Here is a 26,360-nt window from a genome sequence, read left to right on the forward strand (position 1 = left end):
CTCGTCGAGTTAATTTTATAATCTTGCCATTGAGATCATAAAAGTCTTCAAATGTAAATTACGCGAACAAAGAAAAAAATATTTATATGAGAAAAATACATCTCTTATAAATGAACAAAGAAAACAAAAATATAAATGGTAATATAAAAAAAACATATCACTAGAACAAAATATAATAATAATAATTATAAACTAGTTAAAACACAACAGTTGATAAAGATTTTTAATTATTTACAATTGTTTTGGCAAAAATTAACATACAATAGACCGGTAAAAAAATTTTTTAAAATTGTTACATTTAAAAAATGATAATTTAGTTACAGTATCTGCATTATCAAAAATAAGATTATAATGTTATTTAAATTTCTTTTCACAGTTTTGGAAAGCCATTTTTACAGTGTTAAATGTATATTTTATCTATAAACTAGGCTCGAATTTTTTCGCCATAGCCAATTCAAGCTAAAAACCTAGGCCGATTATTTATTTATTAAAAGTGTAACAAAAATTCTAGAAGTATTCCCATATTAGTTGAGAAAGATTTTCTCCATTATCTAAAATTGTTTTGGCAAATATTAACATTCAATTAGATAGACCGGTAAAAATTTATTTATTATTGTTATATTTAAAAAAATGATTATTTAGTTGTAAGTAAAAAATAATTATTTTCTGCATTATCAAAAATAAGTTAATAAATGTTACTTGAATTTCTCTTCAAAGTTTTGGAAAGCTATTTTTACAGTGTAAAATATATATTTTATATTTACCCCGATGAAGCTAAAAACCTAGACCGATTATTTATTAAAAGTGTACATACATTAAAGTCAGCAGTAATCAATGTTATTGGCCGTAGCATATATTTGGACACCTCTTTAACATTTTAATGAAAAGCTAGAATTCTTTATTTACTGCACGGCTCAACTATTATTTTTCTTTTTAAATCAGTGCTAAAAATATTTTTGCTTGTAGCATTAATTTAGAAGGTTTCAAATTGATATTGAAAATATTAAAACCTCCGTTATATAATTTCCCAACTAGTGGTATTAAACGGCGTCTCAATTTTACCCGATTTTTAAAACGGCTAACTCAGTATTTTATCCAGAAAGATATCACTCTAGTCTAAAGATTTTTCTCATAGATGGCACAAAGGACTAGAAATCTATTAGCGAAATCTTGTTAGGCAATATTTTTTTTGGCTAAAATATAAGTTAGCCGTTTTTAAAAATAGGCCCTTTAGCAACACTATTCGCAACTGAATGATTGTATTTTAATATTTGTTCTTTTCAAATCGGCCCGAGGTTTGTAAAATTTTAAGACCCATCCCGCCCCAGTGTAATTTTTTAAGACAATTTTGCTCTCCGATTCGTGTTATCCTTGGCAGGTATGCAAATCATTGATAGATAATTTTTGAAAAAAATTACTTAAACTTTCTTTTAGATAATGGAAAATTTTCAATTATTTGACAAAGACTTGTCAATAGGAGAAAGTTTATTCTTAAATTCGTACATGTCTGATGTTAGATTTGAGGTTAAATAATAATATTTTTTTTATCTTAATATATATAGAACAAATTGTATTGAATATCATTGTCTTACTTTGAATAGGTGGAGAAAGAAATAATCCATGCGCATACATTTATTCTATCATTTAAAAGTCAAATGTTTCATACCATGTTCCATGGCAGTTTGAAATTGAAAGATAATTGTGTAAAGGTTGAAGATCTAAGGAAAGGCGTTTTTAAAATAATCCTGAAGTGATTTTCTATATATATAATATAATTATTTCTAACAATATCTAAAAAAGATATATATATACCAATGAAGTTTGTAATATTAATTCAATCGACATTGACTCACTGTTAGAACTCTTATATGGTGCAAAAAAATATATGCTTAAGAATTTGATCGATATGTGCATTGAAGAAATAAATGTGTCCAGGTGTTATTATATAGATAGTGAAATTGCGTTAAAAGTATATTTAGCAACAGCTATACACCCAGAAATCAATATTTTTAGTTATTTCTCTGTAAAATTTTTTTTATACACTGTTTTATAAGATATTAATTTTTAGATTCTTTTGAGAAATGAAAGTTTCGTATTTGATTCGGATGCTTTCCTTAACGCTCCTATCCATATAATAAAAAAATTTATCGAGTCTTTACCTAATGGAAGATCGACATCGAATCTCTACATTTCGGAATTTCTTATCAAATTCGCAAAAAATAAATGCTGCAAATGCCAGATTCCGGATGATTCAAAGAACGATTTATGTAAATTATCCCATAAAAAATCCCCACTTTTGGAATTCGATCTAGTAGACATGATTCAATTGGTTCGTAGACAAACATTATTAGAGGACACCGAGATACTCAACATTGTGTTAAAATGTTAAAAAAATTTCCCCTCCCCCAAAAAACAAATGATTATTGACTTTACTATGAATACTCCGATATTGAAATTTATTCGCTATTAGTAGAATTGATAATAATCATGTATAATTATAAAATTGTGAAATAATAAATTAAATCACATGATGATAATATTTTAAAATATAAATACAAAAACACATTTATTTTGTATGGTTCCTTAATAAAATGTTTATAAAATTAATTTCTATATATAGCACCACCAAACAAGTTTCTTATGGATTAATCAACTTTGTTACGTTATAAATAAAATTTTAATATGTATATATTTAGAAAAATGATGAAGTTAAATATCGAGAAAAGGGAAGGTTTAAAAAAAATTGATATTTCAATCATCCATTTTTTAAGGAAAAAAGATACAGGCAATATCTGACTAAATACCAAGGACAACCAGTAAAACCCTGGCCAGGCGCTTATAAATTATTCTTTCGTAGGATATATTTTTTTTTACAAAATAAAACAATTATTAAAAAGCATTTTCTAGTTAATGAAAATGGATTAATAATAGAGGGGATGGGTGGGGGAAAGAAAGGTAGGAGCGCCTTGCGCCTTTAATGGCATTGGCGTACGCAGCGGGAGGGGGGCAGAGGAACAAATCCCCCCCCCCCCAAACCCCAAAAATGCAGATGCCGGATTATATTTTTCAAAAATATTATTGTTAATATTTATTCCTATCTCATATATATATAATTACATTTATTTATCACATTCATCTACTAAGTTATTTTATCAATTAATTTTTATTTCAAGTTTTCCTTGGCGTTATTTACCTATTATTATCAAATTTTAGTGGCCTAATATTTAACAAAATTTCTAGTCAAATAATAATTATCTCTGAAACTCCTTGTCCAACAGGGAGAAATAAATTGCAAGCTTGCCCAACGAGATCGAGTCTCCGCCATCAAGCAGTAACAGCTTTTATGGAGTTAGAAGAGCCGATTATTAATGCTATTACTGAAATATTACAATGGCTTGAAAGAAATATTTCCTCAGAAGCAAGAAAATTATTGGATTCAATACTTATTCCAAATTTTTTTTCTCATTAGAATGTATTATTTAATTATACGTATGTAATACTTTTCAAAAACATAACAGACTTGATTAAGAAGATGAGAATAGCGGAGAGAATTTTATTAGAACTCAAGGAAATCAGAGCTAATGTTGATGAAGAATTTCATATTTTATATGTTATTGTTGAGTCAAAAGCAGAGCTATACGTGTTTAATATTTGCCCCCCCCCTCGACTTGCAGCAAGCAAGCTCATCGTCAAAACATTAATATAGGATCAGTAGAAGAGTATTATAAAACAAATGTCCCCTCTACCAACCTTTTTCATATGGTGATAGAAAAAAATATAAATATTTGTTAGATTTTTATCATGAAGATGTTAAATTATCTTATGATGCCTTATTAGCTGAATAACTAGGATTAAAAGATTAACTATGGTTGAAATAGTCCCAAAAAATGCTATGGATGCTTTGCATTATTTCAAACACATTTTAGATTATACTCCTAATGTAGTGTTCGCAACGGTCCGGTCCAGTCCGGTCTTATTAGACTTTTCGGTCCTATGGGACGGTCCCGTCCAACAACACGGTCCGGTCTGACCGAAGACCGATTAAAGAATATAAAAGTTTACTATAAAAAACTTTATAGTTAATGTGTATGTATATGAACATATAAAATATGATTATTTAATGCCTAACACTTTATAATATCTAATTCATCGTTTACTTTTTATATTCTTCCGTTTCATTAAATTAAATATTCATAGTTTACTTTTTATATTCTTCTTTGATTAGGCATTTGTGTATAATATAATAAAAATGAATTGATGATATAATTGAAATATTATAGGGTAGTTTAACTATTCATTTTTAATAAATTTAAATGCAGAATAAAACTTTTGTAGCTTTATAAAAATTTTTTTTAGGTGAGACCGGACCGCCTGGACCGGATCGACGGTCAGATCTCATTTGACTTAACGGTCCATCGGTCCGGTCCCATTTTAGAAAAAAAAGACCCGACCGGACCGTTGCAAACACTATCCTAATGTATTAAAATGATTATATATATTAGCAGCTCTTTAGTAAACTAATGAGAGAACATTATCTTTTTTAAGAAGAATAACAGAACCTTGCAGAGGTACCATTTGCAGGACACGGCCCAGATTTTTTTTAAAAATTTTTTCCGGCCCGGGTGTTTTTTTTAAAAAAAATTAAGGGCCCGGCGGGGGTATATTCAAAAAAATTAAAATACGATCCGGCTCGGGGGCCGGGCCTGCATGTCTGTGAAAAACATACCTATGAAATACAACATCTGAAAGTAGATTGAATGATTTGGATTTTTTGAATATTCATAGGCATTTAACGCCAAGCAAGGGTAGATAATTGAAAAATTAGCTCAAAACATACAAAATACAATTTATTTGATTGACCAAATTTTTTTAGTAATATTAATTGAAAAATGTTTAAAAACCAAAAATTAAGAGATTTTGATCAATAAAGCCATCAATATATGCCTCACAAGTTTTCAAATATTTTAAAATTCTAAACCTCCTCATAAATTAAATATCAAAGTAACCTATATATTTTTTTTTAATTTTTAGGTTTTCCACATGTATTTACACCCAAATACTAAAAAAAAGCGTTATCCAATATTCATTCTGGGCTCCTAAGATGATATATCCTTGTTTATGCATTTAACGCCCTCTTATGGACATATATTTGTTAAATTTTTAAACTAAAAATAAAATTTGAGATGTAAATAAATTTTTTTTTTTTTTTACTTTCCATTTATAACATTACTTATATAATCTCAATATTCTATATTTAAAAGAATTGATTTATGTGTATTAAAAAAAATATTTTTAAATAAGATTATATAATAAAATTATTCATTATGATTAATTGCTTTTTACCAAAGGCAATAGTTGCTCATATAAATAGCTAATATTTGCTTATCCTAACTTAGTAGCATTCAATATATAGCATACGCTTTTTAAAATTTTTAAATGATATACATTAGAGATCTGCAAAGCTCGACTCCAGCCCGAACGGGCGTCGGACTAAATTTATCAATTTATATTATACCAAAAATTTCTCAGAGTTTCAGTGACTTTTATTATACATTAAATTTTCTTGATTAATTAATAAAATTGCTGCAAATAAATAATATAATTTGAAAATCATTTGGTGGTGGAGTAAGAAATATGCCAATCGAATTTGTTGGCTTGCAAAGCTCAAAATTAAGAAAGTGGAACATGTATCTCATTTAGTGTTAAATTTTTTATAGATATGGGACACCCAGATGAACTACATAATGTCGTGGTATAAGGTACGGAAAATTATGAATAATTCGTAAATAGCTTAAAAAAGTCTTAAAAGCCTACACTTCAAAGATATTAGGAAAAGGAGATGGTGGCGAATATGAAAAAGGATATTTTTTAAGGATTGTCTTTGGAATGGTAAGCAATTTTGGAATCGGGTTTTAGAATAAAATATGTCAATTTAGAGAAATTATTAACGGCTCGAATATTTTTATTCCAACAAAGCAATTTAGATATCCTCACGGCAAGAAATGCAGTTATTTTTACCTTGAATTAACACCAATATTAGTATGACATAGATTTTAATAAATTATAGGAAAAATGGTAGGAGAGAAACAGCTTCTGCATGAACGGGGAAAGGGGTAAGATGAGTTTGGCTCGAAAAAAAGGTTGGAATAAATTTATTGGGAGGTTATCTATTAATTTTTTAAATTAAAATGGACAAAATATATTGATTTAAAAATTAACAATTTTATTATAATAGACCTAATTATAATAATATAATGATATTGCTGATCTAGACATTATTTTCCAAATAAAAATTCTGCTATCCTTTAAAATTACAATTAAAAAGGGTTAGACATTTTCAGCAAACTCCTATTCATGATCATGCCAGACAATATGCTATAATAATGCATTCATTGTAAATGAGGGGGTTTTTAATTAAATTTATGAGGTCTAAAGAAACAGGGATGTGAACCCTCCTTCCAAAAAAAATGATTTCGGGGTGGGTTAAAAATTCCCGATTTTGTGTTTTAAAAAAAAATAAGAGCTAACTGCACGTTAGTAGAAGTTACAATTGGCTAGAATATAAGATTGATAGAGGTTTTTGTATTTATTAATATTTTTTTTTAAAAAAAAATTCTTTACTAGAGTAAGCATGTTAATGGATTTTCCCATGGGAAGTAACTTATAACATTATTATATAAATTAATTATAAACAAGTTATTCTGTTATTTTTAATAAATTTTATTTTGTTATACTCCATATCACCCCTATAAGATTTTTGAGAGCGAGGGAATAATCACAAATTTTTGATATATTAAAAAAAATACCTTTAATATTCCAGTATAAAATAAAATTTAAAAAAAAATAGATTATAAAAAATAACCAAATTTCACAATTATAACATATGTAAAAAATACATTTTAATATCACAAATTCCCTTTTAAAATACAAAATAAGATGAAGTATAAAAAATTTAATGTTTAAGGAGAAATTATATAGACTTGATGGGTTGGTTGTGTTATATAATATTTATCATTTTCTAGGTGTAATGGGCATAACGATATCGATAAAATCTATATTCGTTCTTTGGTTCCACCTTATCAAAAATGTGAAATGTCCTTCCCTGCTATAAATATTATATTTAAAAAAAATATGAATAGGATATAAGAAATTGTTCTATTGGAATTGCTAAAAAAATAGGTTTTATAGAAATTTTAGGATCATGATAGAATTTTGAAAACTGGAAAGCAATAATGATAAAAGAAAAAATTCGCGATTTTGAGAATATTATAAATATTATCCTGTTTATTATACCTCTTGACCGGTCTAGTCTCATAGAATTTTAAAAAAAGATACTAAATTTTGCTATTTACTCTAATAGCATTTTGGGAAAAATTCTTTCCTTAGGTGGATACCATTGAAACGCAAAATGTAATATTGTCCGTGTCACTAGTAGAAATCAATTTTTAAAAATATTAGGCCCGGCCCGAACCCAATTATTTTAAATAAAATTAACGGGCTGGGCCAAACTTTGGATCTCTAATTAAATGTTCCATTATATAATTCAATCATTTTTCCACAGGCCGTTCCGAACTAATTCGCGCATACTTTGAAATTTATATTTGCGGAAAAGAGAATGAATAAATAATCGATGTTCATAGATTGCTTAAATTATATCAACAATGTGTAAAAAAATGCGATTTAGATTTAGAATAAAATTCAATTAATACGTACCATTTTTGTTACAATCTGGTGATTTCTTATCTGTAATTAATTATTAATAAAATAATATAATAATTTCCCCATATTTTTTTTTAACTGAAATTTATCATTCGAAATTCAATAAAGAGATAAAGTGAATGACAAATTAATATAAAAAGATCGGAAAAATTCAAAATCAACAAATAGTTTGAATTAGATTCTATCCAAAACAGTATAAAAAAACGAAAATATTTAATAATCATATATATTAAAAAAAAATTGTATTTCTGAAATTTCCCTCTTTAAATCTGAATCTTGGGATAAGGCCTGATAAAGTTACTATAATATTAGATATCACAATTTATCATCAAAATACAAAATATAAACAATTCGAAAGGTTTGTTTTATTATAGAGTATTCATTTAAGTTTAGAATAAAATACTAACTGGCATATCCAAAAAATACATATTTTACACTAGTGATCTGCATCGGGCCTAGATTTCAAGCCTGGCCCGGCCCGATTTTTTTTTAAAAATAAATTTACCGGCCCGGCCCGAATTTATTTTAATAGAGAAATTAATTTTTATAATTACTCAAAATAAAAGACATATGTTATATGTCGTTTAGTTTCAAATAAATAAAATCAAATATTATTTTATTTTACATAAAAAATACAATATAAAATTGATAAATTTAGATATATTTTAAAAAAAATTCCAATTTTTTTTAAAAATATTAGGCCCGGCCCAAACCCGATTGGGCCTAACTTTGCAGATCTCTATTTTACACAACTAAAACAAATTTGTATAAGTATACATTTGAATTCTTGCATAACAGAAAACAGTTTAGTTGCATCATTTTCGTGTTGGAAGAAAACTTCTATGGAATATGTTAAAGCCTGTTCCATTTTTCCTATTGTAAATCGATATTGTTTCTATTTTAATTTTAAAGCAGAAAAAAAATATATATAGATAATCATTATTTTATAGGTTTCCTAGATAATTCTATATATATAAAAAATGAAGAAATAACTTTTATGGAGTTGTATTTGATAGATGAATTTCCAAATTCTGAGGTGCGATTTCCATCCACGTCATATCTATACAATGTATAAAAATATTTGCTTAAATCTTCAGGGATCAACGATTCATGAGGCAAGAATCTTCCACTTAAATTATACGTGTTGGTGTTATTACTCTCCACTAACTCCAGTGCAAAATTTTTTATGCCGTAGATTGCATCTTTTCCCATTTTACAGTACATGTCATTAGGTGGTAATACTATATTTCATTTAAATAGATTATAATAAAAATATATAATATTGACACTTTCAATTGTTAATTAGTTCTATCAAAGAAATCAATTATACAAAAATAGTAATAAATTCATATACAATTTACGTTATTTATTACATTATAAATTATTAAAATGTCTTTATTATATTATTTTATTAAATTTCAAATAAATATAAAACTATTTTTTTTACTCATTAAGCTTCCATTGTTTTGATCCTTCATAGGAAAGCATATCAAGCCTAGTAATAGAAGATTGTAGAAGTAATTTTTTGATAAAATAGTGGAAAAATTTACAGCATATATAAATTGAAAAAAAAATTAAAAGAAAAAAAGATTTCATTTCAGCATAACTTTTATTAGATAGAGTGTTAAAAAAATATTTATACATATTCTCAGAACCGTAATCATGTAGGGTCTGCCCCCCCCCCAATAAAAAAAACTTTTTTGTCCACAACAAACCTGGGCTTCGAAAAAAATTTTGGCCCTCAAAATTTTTTCCTGATCTCAAGTTTAAAAGAAAATTCTAAGGATTTTGTATGTGTTTATTTTTAACATGTGCTTTCCTTTATATTTACCATTCACTGATCTTCATTTTCTATTTATGACCCTTTCATTTTATAATTATAATGTTATATTTAGTGTAAAAAAAGTCCTTTAACGTTTAAAGTTCAATTCAAATCCCAGATGACCTTGGCTTGAATGAACCTAAACAAATCAAATTGTTAAATTACGTGAAAAAAGATGTACATGGAAGGCTAAGATGGGATCAAAAATTATGGCATAGAGGTCAGGACTGGTTGGGGTACAGTGTAGAAGCTGATGGTGCATTTTGTTTTTAATGTATGAAATACATTTTTAGCCCAAGTGATGAATTTGAACGAAAGGGATTAGAAATTGGAAAAACTGGTTAACTGCAAAGAAGGAACTGCTAAAACATAAAAACTCATTTAAATTCTCAATACGGTATAAATCTTAATATAAATATAGGATAGGGGAGACTGGGGTTAGGTAAACCCCGGGGCTTGGCAACCACTTAATCTCATTTTAAAATAAAATACACCAGAAGGTTAAAATTTTATCCTGATATAGTTTTCATTAGTATACATCTATGGACAAAAAATATTTTGAAATAATTAATTACTAAAAATTTTATTTAAGAAATAAAATTTTGATGAAATTTTCAAAAGATTTTTACATGACAGAATTTTAATTTTTATTAAAAATAATCATTTATATATAAATTTAATTTTATTGCAAACACTTCTATAATTTGGGTAAGTTTTATGAGTATTTATCACATATAGTATACATATCATTATTAATAAATAAAAATGCATTTCAATTTATTATGGCCTAAAAAACTCAATGGTTTAGGAAGCCCCTTGAAGTGGTTTGCCTCACCCCGCCATTGCGGCTTGTTGAACAAAATAATTTTCACTTTTACAAAAAATAAAATTTAAAAAAAATGATTATATTCATAAAATTTTTTATAAGGCACATTTATAGAGTATAGTTTTAGGTATCCAATCATATATTATTTTTTATATTATCTATAAAAAACAGGAGCTATAGCCAATTTTGTAAAAATTGATTCGACTAACCCCAGTCTCCCCTACTGATAGCAATTATGTCAAGCCATAAAATTAACCTCAAAAAGATCCTGAATTAAATAAAATTATAAAATTAACACCCAAAATTACACATTATACATCATCCCAAATTTAAAACAAAGTCATCACCCCTACATATTTCGTTTAATTCATTTATACAAATTATTATTTTTGTGTTACAATATTTGCAATATGCTTGATTTTATATGTGGAAGTCTAATTTTTTCTGCAATATGAAATATGAATCATTTTATATGAAATATGATATGTGATTAATTTTATATGTAGAATATGAATAATTTTTATGTGCATATAAGACCTTTGGCAGCCCGAGGCCAAATAAATTGGGCGTCTTGCAGCTTTAAATTATTTCCCCAAAGCATAAATTAAAATTAGCAAAAAGGAAAGCTCAAATTAAGCAATATAAAAAAAAATATGATTTAGATATATAATAAAAAAAATATTTTATTTCATTAATACATACCCTTTTCGATACATTTTGGTGATTCCTTATCATCTGTAATATGATTGTATAATAAAATATAATTTCCTTGAATTAGTTTTAACATTTTAAAAATTCATTTAAAATTAACGAATAATAAATTAATTAAAAAATATTGGAAAATCTTAATAATCAAATAGTTTTCATTAGGCTCTGTCCTATCTCTAAAACCACAAAAAATACTTTATTTCTAAAACTTTCCTTGTATAAGTCCTGGGTAAAGTTAATATAATATTAGATATTATTAGATGATCACCAAAATACAAATATTAACAAGTCAAAATGTTTATTATAGTATTAGTATATTAGGGTATTTATTTATGTGTTAGACTAAAATATGAACTGGCATGCCCAAAAGAATGCATTCTATTTTACACAGCTAAACGAATGAATAAATAAGAAAAACATATATTAATTTTACATTTAAATGTTTGCACAGCAGAAAACTGATTAATCGTAACATTTCCTTGTAAGAAAAAAATTTCTACGGAATATGTCGAAACTTTATCCAAATTCTTAATTGGAAATTGGTACTGTTTCTATTTTTATTTTATAGGAAGGTACATATATATATATATATTATCATCATTTTATAAATTTCCTTGATATCTAAAAAAGAAGAAATAACCTTTTTGGATTTGATAGATATATTTACAAGAAGCGAGGTACGTTCTAAATCCACGTATTTATACAATGTATAAAAATATTTGATCGAATATTCAGGGATCGTCGATTCATGAGGTAAGAAACTTCCCATTAATCTATACATGTGGGTGTAATTACTCTTCGTTAACTTGAGTGTAAAATTTTTTATGCCATAAATCGAATCCTCTCCCATTTTACAGTACATTTCGTTAGGTGGTGATACTATATTTTATTTAGAGAGTAGATTATGAGTAAATAATTTTTTTTTAAAAATAAAAAGAAAGAGAGAGAAGAGAAGAGAAGAGAAGAGAAGAGAAGAGAAGAGAAGAGAAGAGAAGAGAAGAGAAGAGAAGAGAAGAGAAGAGAAGAGAAGAGAAGAGAAGTGAATATTACCCCTCTCAATAGTTAACTAGTTTGATGATAGAAAAATCAATTATATAAGATCCTTAAAATAAATTAAAAATTCATATTTCAGCATAAAAGTTAAATTGATATAATAAAATAAAATAAAATGTCACCGATTATTTTTATAAATCAAAATCAAATTTTTTATATTATTCTAAATTAAATTATTGTATGTAAAATTTCTAATTACAATGTATATTAATATAAGTCTATTTTTATTTTTCTTACTCATTAAACTTCCAATGCTCAGATCCATTATAGAAGTGCATATCGAGCTAAGGAATAGTAGATTGCAGAAATAATTTTTTGATAACATAGTTAGAAAAATTCAACTGAAAAAAAATTTAATATATAATCTTAAATATTAACTTTCGGATGTGCTAAACAAAATATTTGAGTATGCAAATTTATTTTTATTTTTCATAAAAAAAATAATATTCATTTCTTCGATTTATAAGCAGAAACCTATAGATAGATTGCGTATTACACCACCCGGGCCGGTTTATAAGAAAAATTTTTTTTCTTAAACCCGGTCCGGTGTTCATTATTTTTCTCGGCTATCTATCGGGAGTTATTTTTGATCATTATTAGGGCCCGGAGAGAAATTTTTTAAAACCTTGGACAGTTTGAATCATTTTTTGACTGTATTTTTGTAAGTAATTTCAAAGGTGGGTGGGTTGAAAATGTGAGAAGTAAATGAATTATTTAAACACCCCACCATACATATTATCCCACTGATTTATTGATGTAATTCAAATTCCTATTTTTAAAATTCTAGTGTAATTAAACAGTTAGACAGGCCGATTTTTGAAAACGGGCCCAGTTAGGATTTAAACCAAATTTAATATCATGCGTGCCTCTAGATTTGGCAAATAGAAGTCATATAAGAACCAACAAAATTTTACGGAAAATTGCTTAGAGTGGTATTTTTTTTTTCAAAAGAGATAGTGTACGTCAGTCAGAAACGATTCAGACAGTTCCACACTCTAAAAATATTCTTAAGAAAAAATTATTCTATAATTCTAAAGAAATCTAATTTTTCTTTATCTGCCAAAATCGGGTTAGAGTCTGATGGTTAGGAGTTAGGACTGATAAACGCTCTTAATGCAGTCGATTACCTTTATTGATTTTTTGGGGCTCTAAAGCGACGAAAATTTCTATAATATTTAAAACATTATATAAATATAAAACATCATTAGAATAAAAATAACAATTTCATAAATATGTTTCTAAAAAAAATAATAATTTCTATTTGAATATTTTGACATTTATATAAAAATTCTTTGGCATCATGTTTGTAAAATGCCTTAATTAGCCAGAAATAAAATCTTTTATTTTAAAATGATTTTTTAAATAATGATGGAATTGTGTATTTTATTGTTGATTTTTATATAGTATTAGAAAAAAAAATTATTGAAAAATTTGCCTGATTTATTCTTTAATCTCTAAATGTGATCAGGGGAGTTGTTTTATTTTTTTTTTGAAGAGTTTGAAATAAATTATTAATGTATAAATAAATATCTTTATTCTACCCGAAAATTAAAAAACCTTTTAAAGTATCAAAATATAAGTGTTTCAAGACCTTGTAATGTGGCTTAATTTAAGGTTTTTTGACCACATTACCTGTTAAATAATTTTTAAATATATATATTCGCACCTATCTTATGTTATAAAAAACGCCTAAATCAAGATTTTTGCTAAAAAAATATCTCAAGATGTAAATGATATTGTTTGGCTAAAATATACATTTTGTAAAAAGCACCTAAATTTTGGGGAGGGCGGCCCAAAAACAAATTTTTTTTATCCCTTTTTCTACCAACTTTTAAAAAAAATGTTTTTTGCTTTGAGGCAAAGGTAAGGGAGACTAAGGTTAGTTGCGCCACTTTTGGTTCTGAACCTAAATAAATTCGAGAATATAAAACTAATACTAAAAGTAAAGGCTGGTTGGAATAGTTAGCATATAATTTATAAAAAAACTATATTTCTTTAGTAAATTTAATCAGAAAAAATTATTTAATGGCACAACTATGCCCATTCCATAATGAGGTCTGAATATAAAAAAAAAAATTTTGTGTATATTTAAAAATTAAAATTTAAAGATTTTTAAATAAAATATTATTTAAGGTAAATTATATTATATTAAAAATCAATATTAGATTGATAAATAATCCATTAAAAATTATTTGCGTTTGTTCTAACCAAAATAAGAAATAGATAAATAATTAATAGGATCAACTACTAAATTTATAAATATCTTTCAGAATCATATTAATACTTATATGATTCCGATAAATTATTAAATTAAGAAATAAGGTTTAAACTTTCCTAAAACCTATTAAAATCTACAAAGTTTGAAATTATTTTATGTTAACTTAGAGTATGTTGAAATTTTCCTCTGTAAAAATTAATAAAGAAAATATTTTTCAAATATTCGATCATGTAACGTAATTTTCAATATTAGACTTAAATTTTTAATCTTATATATTAATAGCTTTAATTTTAATTGTAACGGTCAAACTTCCCCTGTACTCATCGTCTCCTAGTTTCTCAAAATTTTATAACATTTATATTAGATATTTTACAATATTAAAACTATCGAAAAAAGTCCGGATTTTTTAACTGACCCAAAAAATTTTCTAGAGCCTTTTAAGCACTGGGGTAAACGACGAGGAGCTAAATGGCATATAAAAATGAATTGGAATTGAATAATGTGCGGCAAAAGTTAGAACCATTGTAAAAAAGGTAAAGACTGGATAAAAAAGGCGTACCAAATATTTAGAATGAGCACATTCAAGTTATTCTTAAAATCATCTCTTTTATGTGTGCCTATATTGAGAAGGTATGTGTTAATTTGTAACTAAAAATTATAAATTTTTTTTATGTTAAATTATATATTAGTCATCTAACCCTAAGGTTCTTGCCATCTTGACCAGGGTCGTCGGTAAGAAATCTACTTTTACTAACACATTAATAGCTCTAATACTATAAAATGAAGGATGCTCGAGTTTATTCTATTTGGCAGTCTAATGATGAGTCTATCTATCTTATGATATAATTAGTTTTATCCTCCATCTTAAGTATTATCGGAAAAGAGCGCAACACTCCATGTAGCCCCGATCTCCCCTTATAATTTGAAAGGGTTGTTGAGTCATATAAACCAGACAGTTTGTATCTTTCTTTGAAATTGTATTTATCTTACCATAAAGATGTGACAGCTTTGGCTCAGATTTAAATATTTTTCTTATTTTTAATGCCCAACCCATGATTTTTACCCACCAGGCCTGGTCCATTTTTTTTTTCTAAAAATTTTGCTTTATTTTAATTAAATCCAAATTTAAATTTAAAAATAATTATTCGTAAGATTAAAAATATAATTCAAGAAATTTAAAAATACGAAAAGAGAATCTTTCAGAAAAAAAAAACTGAAACTCATGTCATAATTAAAAAAATACAGCTAAAGCATTATTTTTCTGATCGCCAAAGATGATTGAATATTTAAGTTTAAACTGAGCGATTAAATAGGAGCCAATGTTAACAGATTTTAACTTTAAAATTAAACCGATCTGGATAAAATAATTCTTAAGCTCTGCCCAAATGAGTAGTTTTATTTAATACCCGCTTTTAAGCCCTAGGTCAGAATATCATGTCCTCTACTCTGATTTAATTATTTAAAATAATCAATTTTAATGAATACGGAAAATGAAATATTACACCAATCTTTACAAATATAATAAAGTATATGATTTCATATTTATTATAGAATATTTAAATGCAGACATATATCATTACATTTTATAATTATTATAAGAAGATAGTATTGGTAGCTACTTAAATTTATCAATTCTCAAATTAAATTGACAATATTTTTAATATTAAATTTGACACAATTAAAGATTTTTTTTTAATATATCAATATTTTTTAACTATAATTTCGAACATCTCAATGTCTTCTAGTAACTTGCGCTCACGAACTGATTTAATAATGTCCGCGCTACTGAAATCCAGAATGTAGGCCAGAAAATTGAACTCCGTTAATTTGCAGATAATATTCCTAGAATTATCAGGAATCTGACATTTGCCACATTCATTTTTTGCCCACTTAATAAAAAATTTACAAATTATTCGCTTCGAGTGCAATTTTGTATTTATTATTGATGTCGATTTCGTATCATCAAATGTCATAAATTTCTGTATTAATTCAATAGGTGAGTTTAGGAAATCTTTCGAAAGTAACACGAATGTTTCATAATACTTAAGAACCTATTAACTGATATTTATTGAGTAAATAATAGAAATTTACCTGGAGGCATCTATAAACATTGATTTCTGAATGTATAAATGATATTAAATATACTTTTAATGCCTTTTCACGGCCACCAATTTGATTATTTATTCGATCAACACATTTTTTGATTAAATCCTTAAGAATGTATTTTTTAGCTCCATATAATATCTCTTTTAGAGTATCAAGTTCATAAGAATGTGGATCAAATTCATTGGTATAAATATATCTGTTTATTAATTATCACAATGATAATTGTTATTCACATAATTTACGAAATTCATTCCAGGCATCAATTCGTAACATAAATTTTGACAATTCGAATTATTATCCAGGGATGTAAACCGAACCTGCCGAACTGTTAAACCGCTAAAAACCGGTATTTTTTATCGAACCTGAACCAAACCTAAACCGTTAAAAAAATTCTAGCCGAACCTGAACCGAACCGCTATAATGTCTCTGAACCGGTTCGAGCCTCATGATTTTATGCTTATAAAACAATAAGTAAGTGATTATTAGTATTTTGAAAAAATTGCAATTACATTCAAATTATTTTAAAGATTATCATCAATCACATTTGATTGATAAGTGTCGGTTATAATTTTTATAAACTTTAGTATATTGTCATTTTACAATATTTTTTTAAAATATTTTAAGCTTTTAATGCTTAGAGAAAAATTAAATCCAAAATATTATGATAAATGACACATCAAATCTGATATAATATTGGCAGTGCCAGCTATCCAAGTTAGTGTGGAAAGATACTTTCCAACAATTAAATTTATACTATATCCTTATAAATGTAATTTGAGTGAGACGAATTTTGAAAATATATTAATTGTACTGCTTAATAAAAAAAATTTAAGTAAAAAAAAGTAAAATATTGTTCACATTAAAATTAATCATTGATATTTATTAAATATTATAAAGTGCAATAATTACATGTGTTTTTTAAATTAATGATAAAATAAAAAAAATATTTTCCCTATACATAATTCGAATGTAGGTTTGGATACAAAAGTGTTCAAAACCGGTTCTTAGAGGTTCGAACCGAACCGATATTTTAATTTTTTACGAATCGAATTTGAACCTTGAACCGCTATTTTTATCTAAACCTGAACCAGAACCAAACCGATATTCGTTTCGGTTTGGATCCCTCTTATTATCCCTAAACTTTATTAATTTCCTCAGGGATTTCGAACCCGGCAAAATTTTTCGGTTCGGGTTCGGTTCATGGAAATATTTTTGAACCCGGGTTTGATTTTGGGTTCAATTTGGGTTTAAGAATTTTTGAATTGATAAAAAAAATATTCTATATTTAAATCATAATTAGGCATAAATTTTTTTATTTTATATATAAGGAAAATATAAAAATACAAAAGTTTACATAAACTGCCCTACATCTTTGTTTAACAATTTTTAAGTTAGATTTTGAGAATTCTTTAAATTAACAATATCTAATATAATCTAATTAAAAATCTTTGAGAATAAGTTGGAAATTAAAAAATAAATGACGTAAATGAATTCAATTGTTTATAATTTTAACACTCCACAATAGGAATATTTGAGAATAGATTTAAAAATTTTAAAAATGGCGTAAATGAATTAAGTTGTTTAAAATTTATTACACTTCATTTAAATGGAAATTTGAATTTTAAATATTTTAATATATGATTTAAACAATATACTGAACACGATTGAACCCGGGTTCTAAAATTCCTGGGTTCGGTTCGGGGTTTTCAAAATTTTATAAACGGGGTTCAAGTTCAGTTCGGGTTCAGATTTTTTTTCAAAAACCCGGGTTTTTTCTCCGGGTTCGGTTCGAATCCCTGTTTTCCCTATACTAATAGTGATATTTATTAAAATTCCTAAAAGATCTAATAATGTCATAGACCTAATATTATATTTTCTAGCTGGCCTGGATTGTTAAAATTTTGTTTTTAATAAGATTTAAGCCTAAAAAAATTTTTTTTAAATGTTTTATATTTTAAAAAAGTATTTTTTAAAAAAAAGATATCGCATATTTCTTCTAATAATAAATCCTCACAAACTAAATGATTGCCTAAATACACTGGAATATTGTTCCTTCACATTTAATACAATTTAAATATGGTTTGACCATCTATGGTGTGTAGTCAAACATTTAACCCAAAAAATTGAATTAAGCCTCTAAGTTGCCAACTTGAAGATTGACTAGAATATTTTTGGATAAAAACATGACTATGCTGTTTTATAGTTGACTAAAGTTAGGTAATTTAACAACACTACTTTTTATGAGGTTGAGCCTGGCTTAGGAATCTTTTTTTAATATTAAATATGGGAGGGGCTGAGACTATAAATTTTATTTTATTGCAGGTCTGATCAAAAATTCCTGGTCCATGCAGGTCTGCATGGAATGCTCTAATTAATTTTTTTTTGATAATTTTAGTGTATAACTGATAAAACGATGATAGGTCACAATTCTGGGTATTCGAAATATAGAAATTTTATTTCATTAATTAAAATAAACTAATTTTTTATACAATGAATTCCATAAATTATATGTATAATATCTATTTATTAGTTTATATATTATATATTGTGTAGAAAATTACTTCAAGATTATTTCAAAAATGTCATTCCTTAAATCTTCAATCTGTACCAAACTATCTTTCAATTTCAAGCTTCCATTAAACATGGTATAAAACATTTCACTTTTAAGTGACAGAATTGTTTTATGAGCATTTATGATTTTTCCTTCTAGCTATAAATTATCAAATCATACCATAATATTGGTTTTGTGGTATTATTATGCGGAGATTTATAAAAAAAAATTTACCTCAAATCTGACATCAGATAAAAATAAATTTTTGTACAAAGCTGTGCCTATTTTCGCGTTACCGTCAACTAAATTAAAATTATCCATTATTTCCTAAATATTAATGTATATTAATAAAAAATATTAGTAAAAATGATTGAAATAGGGAGATAAATTATTAACATTTAGCAACAGTTTGAAAATTATTTCAATTAACAAAGAACAGATTTTTCCACAAAGATTATTAGTCTTCCTTTAAGTTTCTAAATTATTTTTAAAATTTAACTTTTAAAACTGATTTATTTAAGTTCATGATGAATAATAAACCTTAAAAATTTAACAGTGTTGGTTGGTTTCTAATCAATTAATTTGGTTGAGAATAACTTAGGATTTTGATCTGAAGATTTTTTTATTAAAAATTGAACTCTTTATTAAAATTTCTAATCATTCTAAAAATGTAACTTTTTCAACAGATAATGATTCGTCTGACTCATTAATGTAGCCATATTGGTGACGGAGAAATTTACTTTTAACAAATTCCCCAGTTGCAAATATCAGTTTAATCTGATGGTAAAAATTCCTACACTGCTCCCATCAATATACAATAGCACATTAGAAACATAAACAATATGAATCATGGACTAAAAGACACTGGATAAAAGGTTACCGATATAATTTTAATAGATTAAATGCTTAGAAAAGGATAAATTTGAAAAAATATTTAATAATTTTTTTCTACAAGTATGACTTAGAATTAATAAAATTAGTTATTGGAGTTTGCTTTTAGAAAAAGGAATTAGTCCCACAGATCCAAATCTAGATTTGGAAGCTGCAGGATGAATTGATTAATTAGCCTAGTAGAAATAAAGTAGTATGAGTCTCTCTTTGTTTTTTTTTAAATATTTGACCTCTTCTATTATACGATAAATTTTTTCGATTCATCAAAATGACTGCAAGTAAATAATATAATTTGAAAATCACTTGGCGGAGTAAGGAATATGACAATTTGTTGGCTTGCAAGCTCAAATTAAGGGAGTGACATCAAATTGTATCTACATTTAGTGTTAATTCTGTAATACGTGTTTGACGGCGACACATTTTATACTCTTGAGGCTAAGAATCTCTTTGGACTACTTTACGTCGAAATAGACACAGGTAAATATGAATATCACGATAATTGGTTATAAAAATCTTAAAAGGCTTCATTTCCCAAATATTAGAAAAACGAGGATGGTGGTGCTTATGAGAAGGGTATTTTTAAGGATTGTCTTTGTAATAAAAAACGATTTTAGAATCGGGTTTTAAAATAAAATGTCTAGAACATTATTAACGGCTCCAAATAGTTTTGTTCTAACAAAGTAATTTAGATATTTTTACATCTTGGAACATGATTATTTCCAGAGACCTGCAGGCCCGGCCCTAAACCCGGCCCGGCCCTAAGCCTGGCCCGTATTTTAAATTTTTTAAATCCGGGCCGGGCCTAAAAAAATTTTTTTAAACATATCCGGGCCGGGCCTTAATATTTTTTATAAAAATTTTTACATTATGAGTTAATGGTTATAAAATTATATTATATTATAGTTATAATTAATATAATAATGGGTGATGGTTAACACTACCTAACACCCACAGATCTATCTAATTATTAATTTCCTGCAACCATATTCAAAGTATTAATATATTTTTTTATAATTCATATCTAAATTTATACAACATATTTAACTAAAACAATCAAATAAATGAATATTTTAAATACGCCCCAATGTTCAAGTATTAATATATTTTTTATAATTCATATCTAAATTTTTAGAATATATTTTACCAAAACAATCAAATAAAGGAATATCACTTCTTGAAGTTTGTAATACCTTTCATAGCGAAAAAGGAGTAATAAAATTGATTTTACTTATTATAAAGCATTTTTTAATTGAAAAAGTTGTTTTACACAAATATCATTTTATTTCTCTTTTTCTCTGTCCCAAATTCAAGCAATTAGGTATGTTGTCAGGGACAGATCGCAAGATGACGGAAAACTATATAAAAGATTGTATTACATTACAATAGGCTCAGGAAGTAAATGAAATACCATCGACCAGTCTAATTACGACTGTTGTTAAACAAACTGAATCGTTTTATGACAAATGGGGCGATGGTAATTCTGGTAATATGTCAATACCCGATGATGAATATTATAATTACATAAATAAAAAAATAGATGAAACATTTAAGGTGGATAATTTGTTAGAGTGGTGGGCAGCCCATCGAAGCGAATTTCCAATTTTAGCAAAATTGGCAAAACGGGTATTGGCAATTCCTGCTTCAAGTGCAAGCTGTGAGCGGAATTTTTCCACTACATAATTTAAAAAAAATATCCGGTCCGGGCCTTATATTTTTAAATCTTAGCCGGGCCGTAAAAAAATTTTTTAAAAAATATCCGGGCCGGGCTTAAAAAATTTAAAACCGGGCCTACCGTGTAAATGGTACCTCTGCAGGTCTCTGATTGTTTCTATCTTGAATTATTGCCAATTTTTGAATGGCATATTAAATTACACAATTTTTTTAAAATAAATATTAAATGTTGGGGTGAGTAGCCCGTGCCAGTCCACCCCGATAAGAATTGATGATTATAAATTAAAATTGCGATATTTTTATTCGATGTCTTTTTTTCCCCCTATTAGCCAGATTTTTCAAATACAACATGGTTGAGAAATTTGGTTAGTTATTTCAGAACTTAGATAAATAATATTTTAAAAAAATGTAAATATTTTTACCTTTTGTTTAAATGTTAAATAATGAATTATTTGTCTGAAATTTTCTAAATAGAGAAATAATTTTAAAAAATTTATAAATCTAATGTTTAATAAAACTAAAAACCTTCGAATTAAGCTAAGCTATAAGTCAACAACAAAAACAATAATATATTTATTTACATAATTTATTAATTCAAAAAAAAAAGAAATTGAACTTTTCAAAAATTAATTTTATATTTGGAAGAAAATAAATTTAAAATTTTTTCATGAAAATTAGATTATTATTAAATTCGAAATATCTTTATTAATTAATATATTTTTTTTTAAATAATGGGCTTAAAAATAAATTTTAATTGTTCATTTCTTTATCGTGAATAATGATTAATAAATACTAAAAGGGTTATATTTAAAATAAATTTTAATTTTAATAAAATATTTTTTACCCAAATTTTTAATTTATTTTTGAAAATTACTATTAAAATATTCGAATAGAAAGGTAAAAAAAAAATAGAGTACATCATATTTTTTTAAAAAAAAAACTAAGTAAGAAACAGATCACAATTTATCAAGATATAAGAGCTATATAATTTAAGATATAATTGTCAATATTTGATTAATAATTAATTTTTTTGATATCAGCAAAAATTTGGGGAAGCGAAAATTCCCTATTCACCCTTTCGAGGGGGGGGGGGAGTGCAGATATTTTTGTATTAAAGAGAAAAGTTTTATTTTACCTAAATAATAATTTAAGTTTTTTTAAAAATATTGCAAAAAAAATAAGTTATATATAGATGTCACTCCAAGGTTGCTAAATGCCCAATTCGGCAGTTTTAAAAACGATCCGATTAAGATGTTAACCCTAAATTTTATTATATAACCCTGGAGATTTTGTTCATAGATTACATGAAGTGTTAGGTCTATTTGCTAAATCTCGATATGCCCAAAATCTTAATATGTTCCTTATTTAAAATTGACCACGTATGGAGAGCTTATCAACTAACTACTTCTTTCAGCCATATCAGGAAGGGTAGGAAAATTGATTGAAAGGGAAAAAGTATTCATTGCACTACTCTATCTTGCAATCAAATTAATCTGCAGATTTCATATTTTAAACACATATTAAATAAAGTCTACTTTAATAATTTTAATTATTTAAATGTTATTTTATCATTTTATGACAGCTTTTAACATAGGGAGTCAAAAAAGGTGACAAATTATTTTAAAACGTCAAAATGTTATTTATAAAAATATATATATAATTAGATAGATAATGTAGAATGTATATCTTGACCTAAGAAAATTTAATAATATTTTTGATAAAAGATACCCCCACCCCCCCCTTAAAAAATCTTGGATAAGCCAGTCATTAGTTAAATAAATGATCATAACAGAAGAAACCATTAGCCCAATCATTAAATAATATTAATGATTTATATTCGATTTCATTACATTCAAAATTAATATTTTAGAAAAATAATGGAAATTGTTAATAGATTTCTAAGTATAGGTGATGGTTTATACAAAAGTGGATACATGTCGGATGTCAAATTTGAAGTTAATTTAATAAATAAATATTTGTGTCACAAAATTATTAAAAATATAGGTGAAGGGGGAAATAATAAATGCGCATAAATTTATTCTCTCATATAAAAGTAGAATTTTTTACAACATGTTTCATGGCGGAATTGAGTTGAAAGATAGTTACATAAAAATCGAAGATATAAGTAAAGAAGCTTTTGAAATAATCCTGAAGTAATTTAAAATATAATCAAATGTTAAATATAAACTTTTATAATATAATAATATAAAAAAGATATATTTATACAAATGATACCAATTTTATGCCGCTTGATATCAATCAACTAATAGAAATCCTATATGGAGCTAAAAAATATATGTTTATGGATTTAATCACAAAGTGTCAAGAACATATTTATAGTTATAAAATAAGTCGAGATTGTGAAATGGTATTGCAACTATATTTGGTAACATCTATCCATCCAGAAATCAATCTCGATCGTTGTCTCGATGTAAGTGTTATTATATATTATATCAAATAAATTTGAATACCAAATAAATAGAAGCTTAAGGGGAATAAAACGTTCGTGTTTAATTCAGAATCATTCCTTAACGCGTCTGGTGATTTAATACGAAAGTTTATCTCGTCCCTACCTAATAAAAAATCGTCCATGAAACAAATGACTCGATTTCTCATTAAATGGGCAAAAAATGAATGTGACAAGTGCCAAATTCCCGATAACTCAAATAATATAATGCAAAAATTAAAAGATAACAAATTCGATTTTTTTCCCCATATTTTGGATTTCAGTAGCGAAGACATTATTTCAGTAATTCGCGAGCGAAAATTAATGGAAGACACTGAGATACTCGAAATTACTATTAAGAATATCAACATAGTGCCTGCCAACTTTTAAGGACCCAAGAAGGTGCTCGATATTAATATATTGAAATTAATCATTCCCCTATAATGCCAAAATGATTTTTATTCATTTTAAATAAATTTTATTAAATTCATAATATTTCCTTCTTGATTATTACTTTAAATTTCTAAATAAATAAATTTTTTTGGATTTATTATTGATGTAAATTTAATCTTATAATTATATATATTTGGTGTGTTAGCATAATTAAGAAAATCTTTATTTTGATCTTTCTGACAATTGTTTGGATCCCAAGTAATTTTTAGAACCCTCCATTTTTCTATTTAGAGATTAGTTTTTAAGATTTGATTTATAATAAATTTCACTTTTTCTTTGAGTATAAATTAATTTTTTTATAATAAAATATTGCAAGTCAAATAATTTTTAAAATGTATAAGGTTATTTGACAAAATTGTTAGAAAGATCAATTTATATCTAAAATTATTTAATCATTGTGTGGTTGTTTTCGTAACCCATAATTCTTAAAGTATATCTACATTATTATAGGTAGTTAGTTATCCTAGTAGAAATAACGATAAAGTCGCATGACATCCTAAAGATTTTTTTTTAATAATTGGAAGTTTTTATTAATTATACTCTAAATTTTTAAGATTTCATTAACAAAATGATTGGAAATAAATAATATAGTTTGAAAAAATCATTTATTTAATTTGTTGGCTAGTAACAAATTGTATCTACTTTTGGTGTCAATTCATTTATATAACACCCACCCCACGCATTTTATACTTTGAATCTCGTTGTTCTACTTAATCTCGAGGTATAAGGGCAAATATGAATATCCCGATAATAGATTTCATAAATATTAGACAAACCAGCTGGTGGGGCGCAGGGTAAATGACATTTTTAAGGATTGTTTTCAAAATCAAAAACAATTTTAGAATCGAGTAAATAAATTTAAAGAGAGATTATTAACGGCTCAAATATTTTTGCTCGAACGAGTAATTCAGACATACTCATAGCTTGGAATATGGTTATTTCTATCTTGAATCTATGAAGGACAATATTTTAAATGAATTATTGGCGAAGAAGCCTGTGCCAGTCTATACCACGATAAGAATTGCCATAATTAATAATATCTATTATTCAATTTAAAAAAAACATCTATTCTATTGTTCAATATTTATAAGTTTTCGCATCGCAACTTATATACATAAATGTGAAGAAGAAATGATTAAATTTTCAAACTTTTTCCTTTTCTAAGTATTTAAATTTTTTAAAAAATGCCATATTACTCCCGAACATTTATGTCAGATTTATGAAACATATGGTTGAGAAATTTGGTTAGTCATTTTATTTGAGTTGGATAAATAATATTAAAAAATATAAAATTTTTACCTTATATTTAAGTATTACAGAAAATATAAAAAAAATTTAAAATTATAATTATTATTTTAATGAAACCCAATTAAGCCAAGTTATAAGTCAACGCCAAAGGCAATAAAATATTTATTCGAGAGAAAATATGAACTCAATTTTAGTGTTGTTAAACGGCTCAATTTGAGCCGATTTTAAAAACGGCTAACTCAATATTTTATCCAGAAAAATATTATGCAAGCCTAAAGATTTTGCTCATAGATTGCACATAGGATTGAACATCTATTGGTGAAATCTCGAAGCTTATGCAATATTTTCCTGGCTATAATGTTGAGTTAGCCGTTTTTAAAAATGGGCTCAAATCAAGCCGTTTAATAACACTACTCAATTTATTAGTCCATTTATCTTCCAATATTTTTAAAAATTAATTTTATTTTTTGGAAAATTTTTATAAAAATAGGCTTAAAAATAAATTTTAATTGTTCTTTTTCTTGATCATGTGAGTAATGATTGATAAATAAATTATTGTGGGAGGTAATGCTAAAAGGGTTATATTTTAAATTCTAATTTTAATAAAATAAATATTAATTTTTCTGCAAATTATTGATTAAAATATTC

The 26,360-nt window shown here is 26.0% G+C and overlaps 1 protein-coding gene across 4 annotated transcripts; it reads left to right on the forward strand.

Moving 5' to 3' along the window:
* The first annotated feature begins 246 nt into the window (after positions 1-246).
* LOC135929914 (uncharacterized) lies at positions 247-2,502 on the forward strand. 4 transcript variants are annotated; one of them, XM_065466656.1, is made up of 6 exons: positions 247-270; positions 429-595; positions 1,435-1,524; positions 1,602-1,750; positions 1,801-2,023; positions 2,069-2,502. In XM_065466656.1, the coding sequence occupies exons 3-6, from the start codon at positions 1,438-1,440 to the stop codon at positions 2,387-2,389; spliced, it is 780 nt and encodes a 259-aa protein (XP_065322728.1). In that variant the 5' UTR covers positions 247-270; positions 429-595; positions 1,435-1,437; the 3' UTR covers positions 2,390-2,502. The 4 variants fall into 4 exon arrangements, with proteins under 4 accessions (XP_065322728.1, XP_065322727.1, XP_065322730.1 ...); XM_065466655.1 differs by lacking the exon at positions 247-270 and having other exon boundaries at positions 341-595; XM_065466658.1 differs by lacking the exons at positions 247-270; positions 429-595 and adding an exon at positions 1,013-1,378.
* Positions 2,503-26,360: the final 23,858 nt, after the last annotated feature.

The sequence above is a fragment of the Gordionus sp. m RMFG-2023 genome, chromosome 5 (assembly GCF_954871325.1).
Source record: "Gordionus sp. m RMFG-2023 chromosome 5, tfGorSpeb1-WG-v2, whole genome shotgun sequence".
Taxonomy (NCBI): Eukaryota; Metazoa; Nematomorpha; class Gordioida; order Chordodea; family Parachordodidae; genus Gordionus; species Gordionus sp. m RMFG-2023.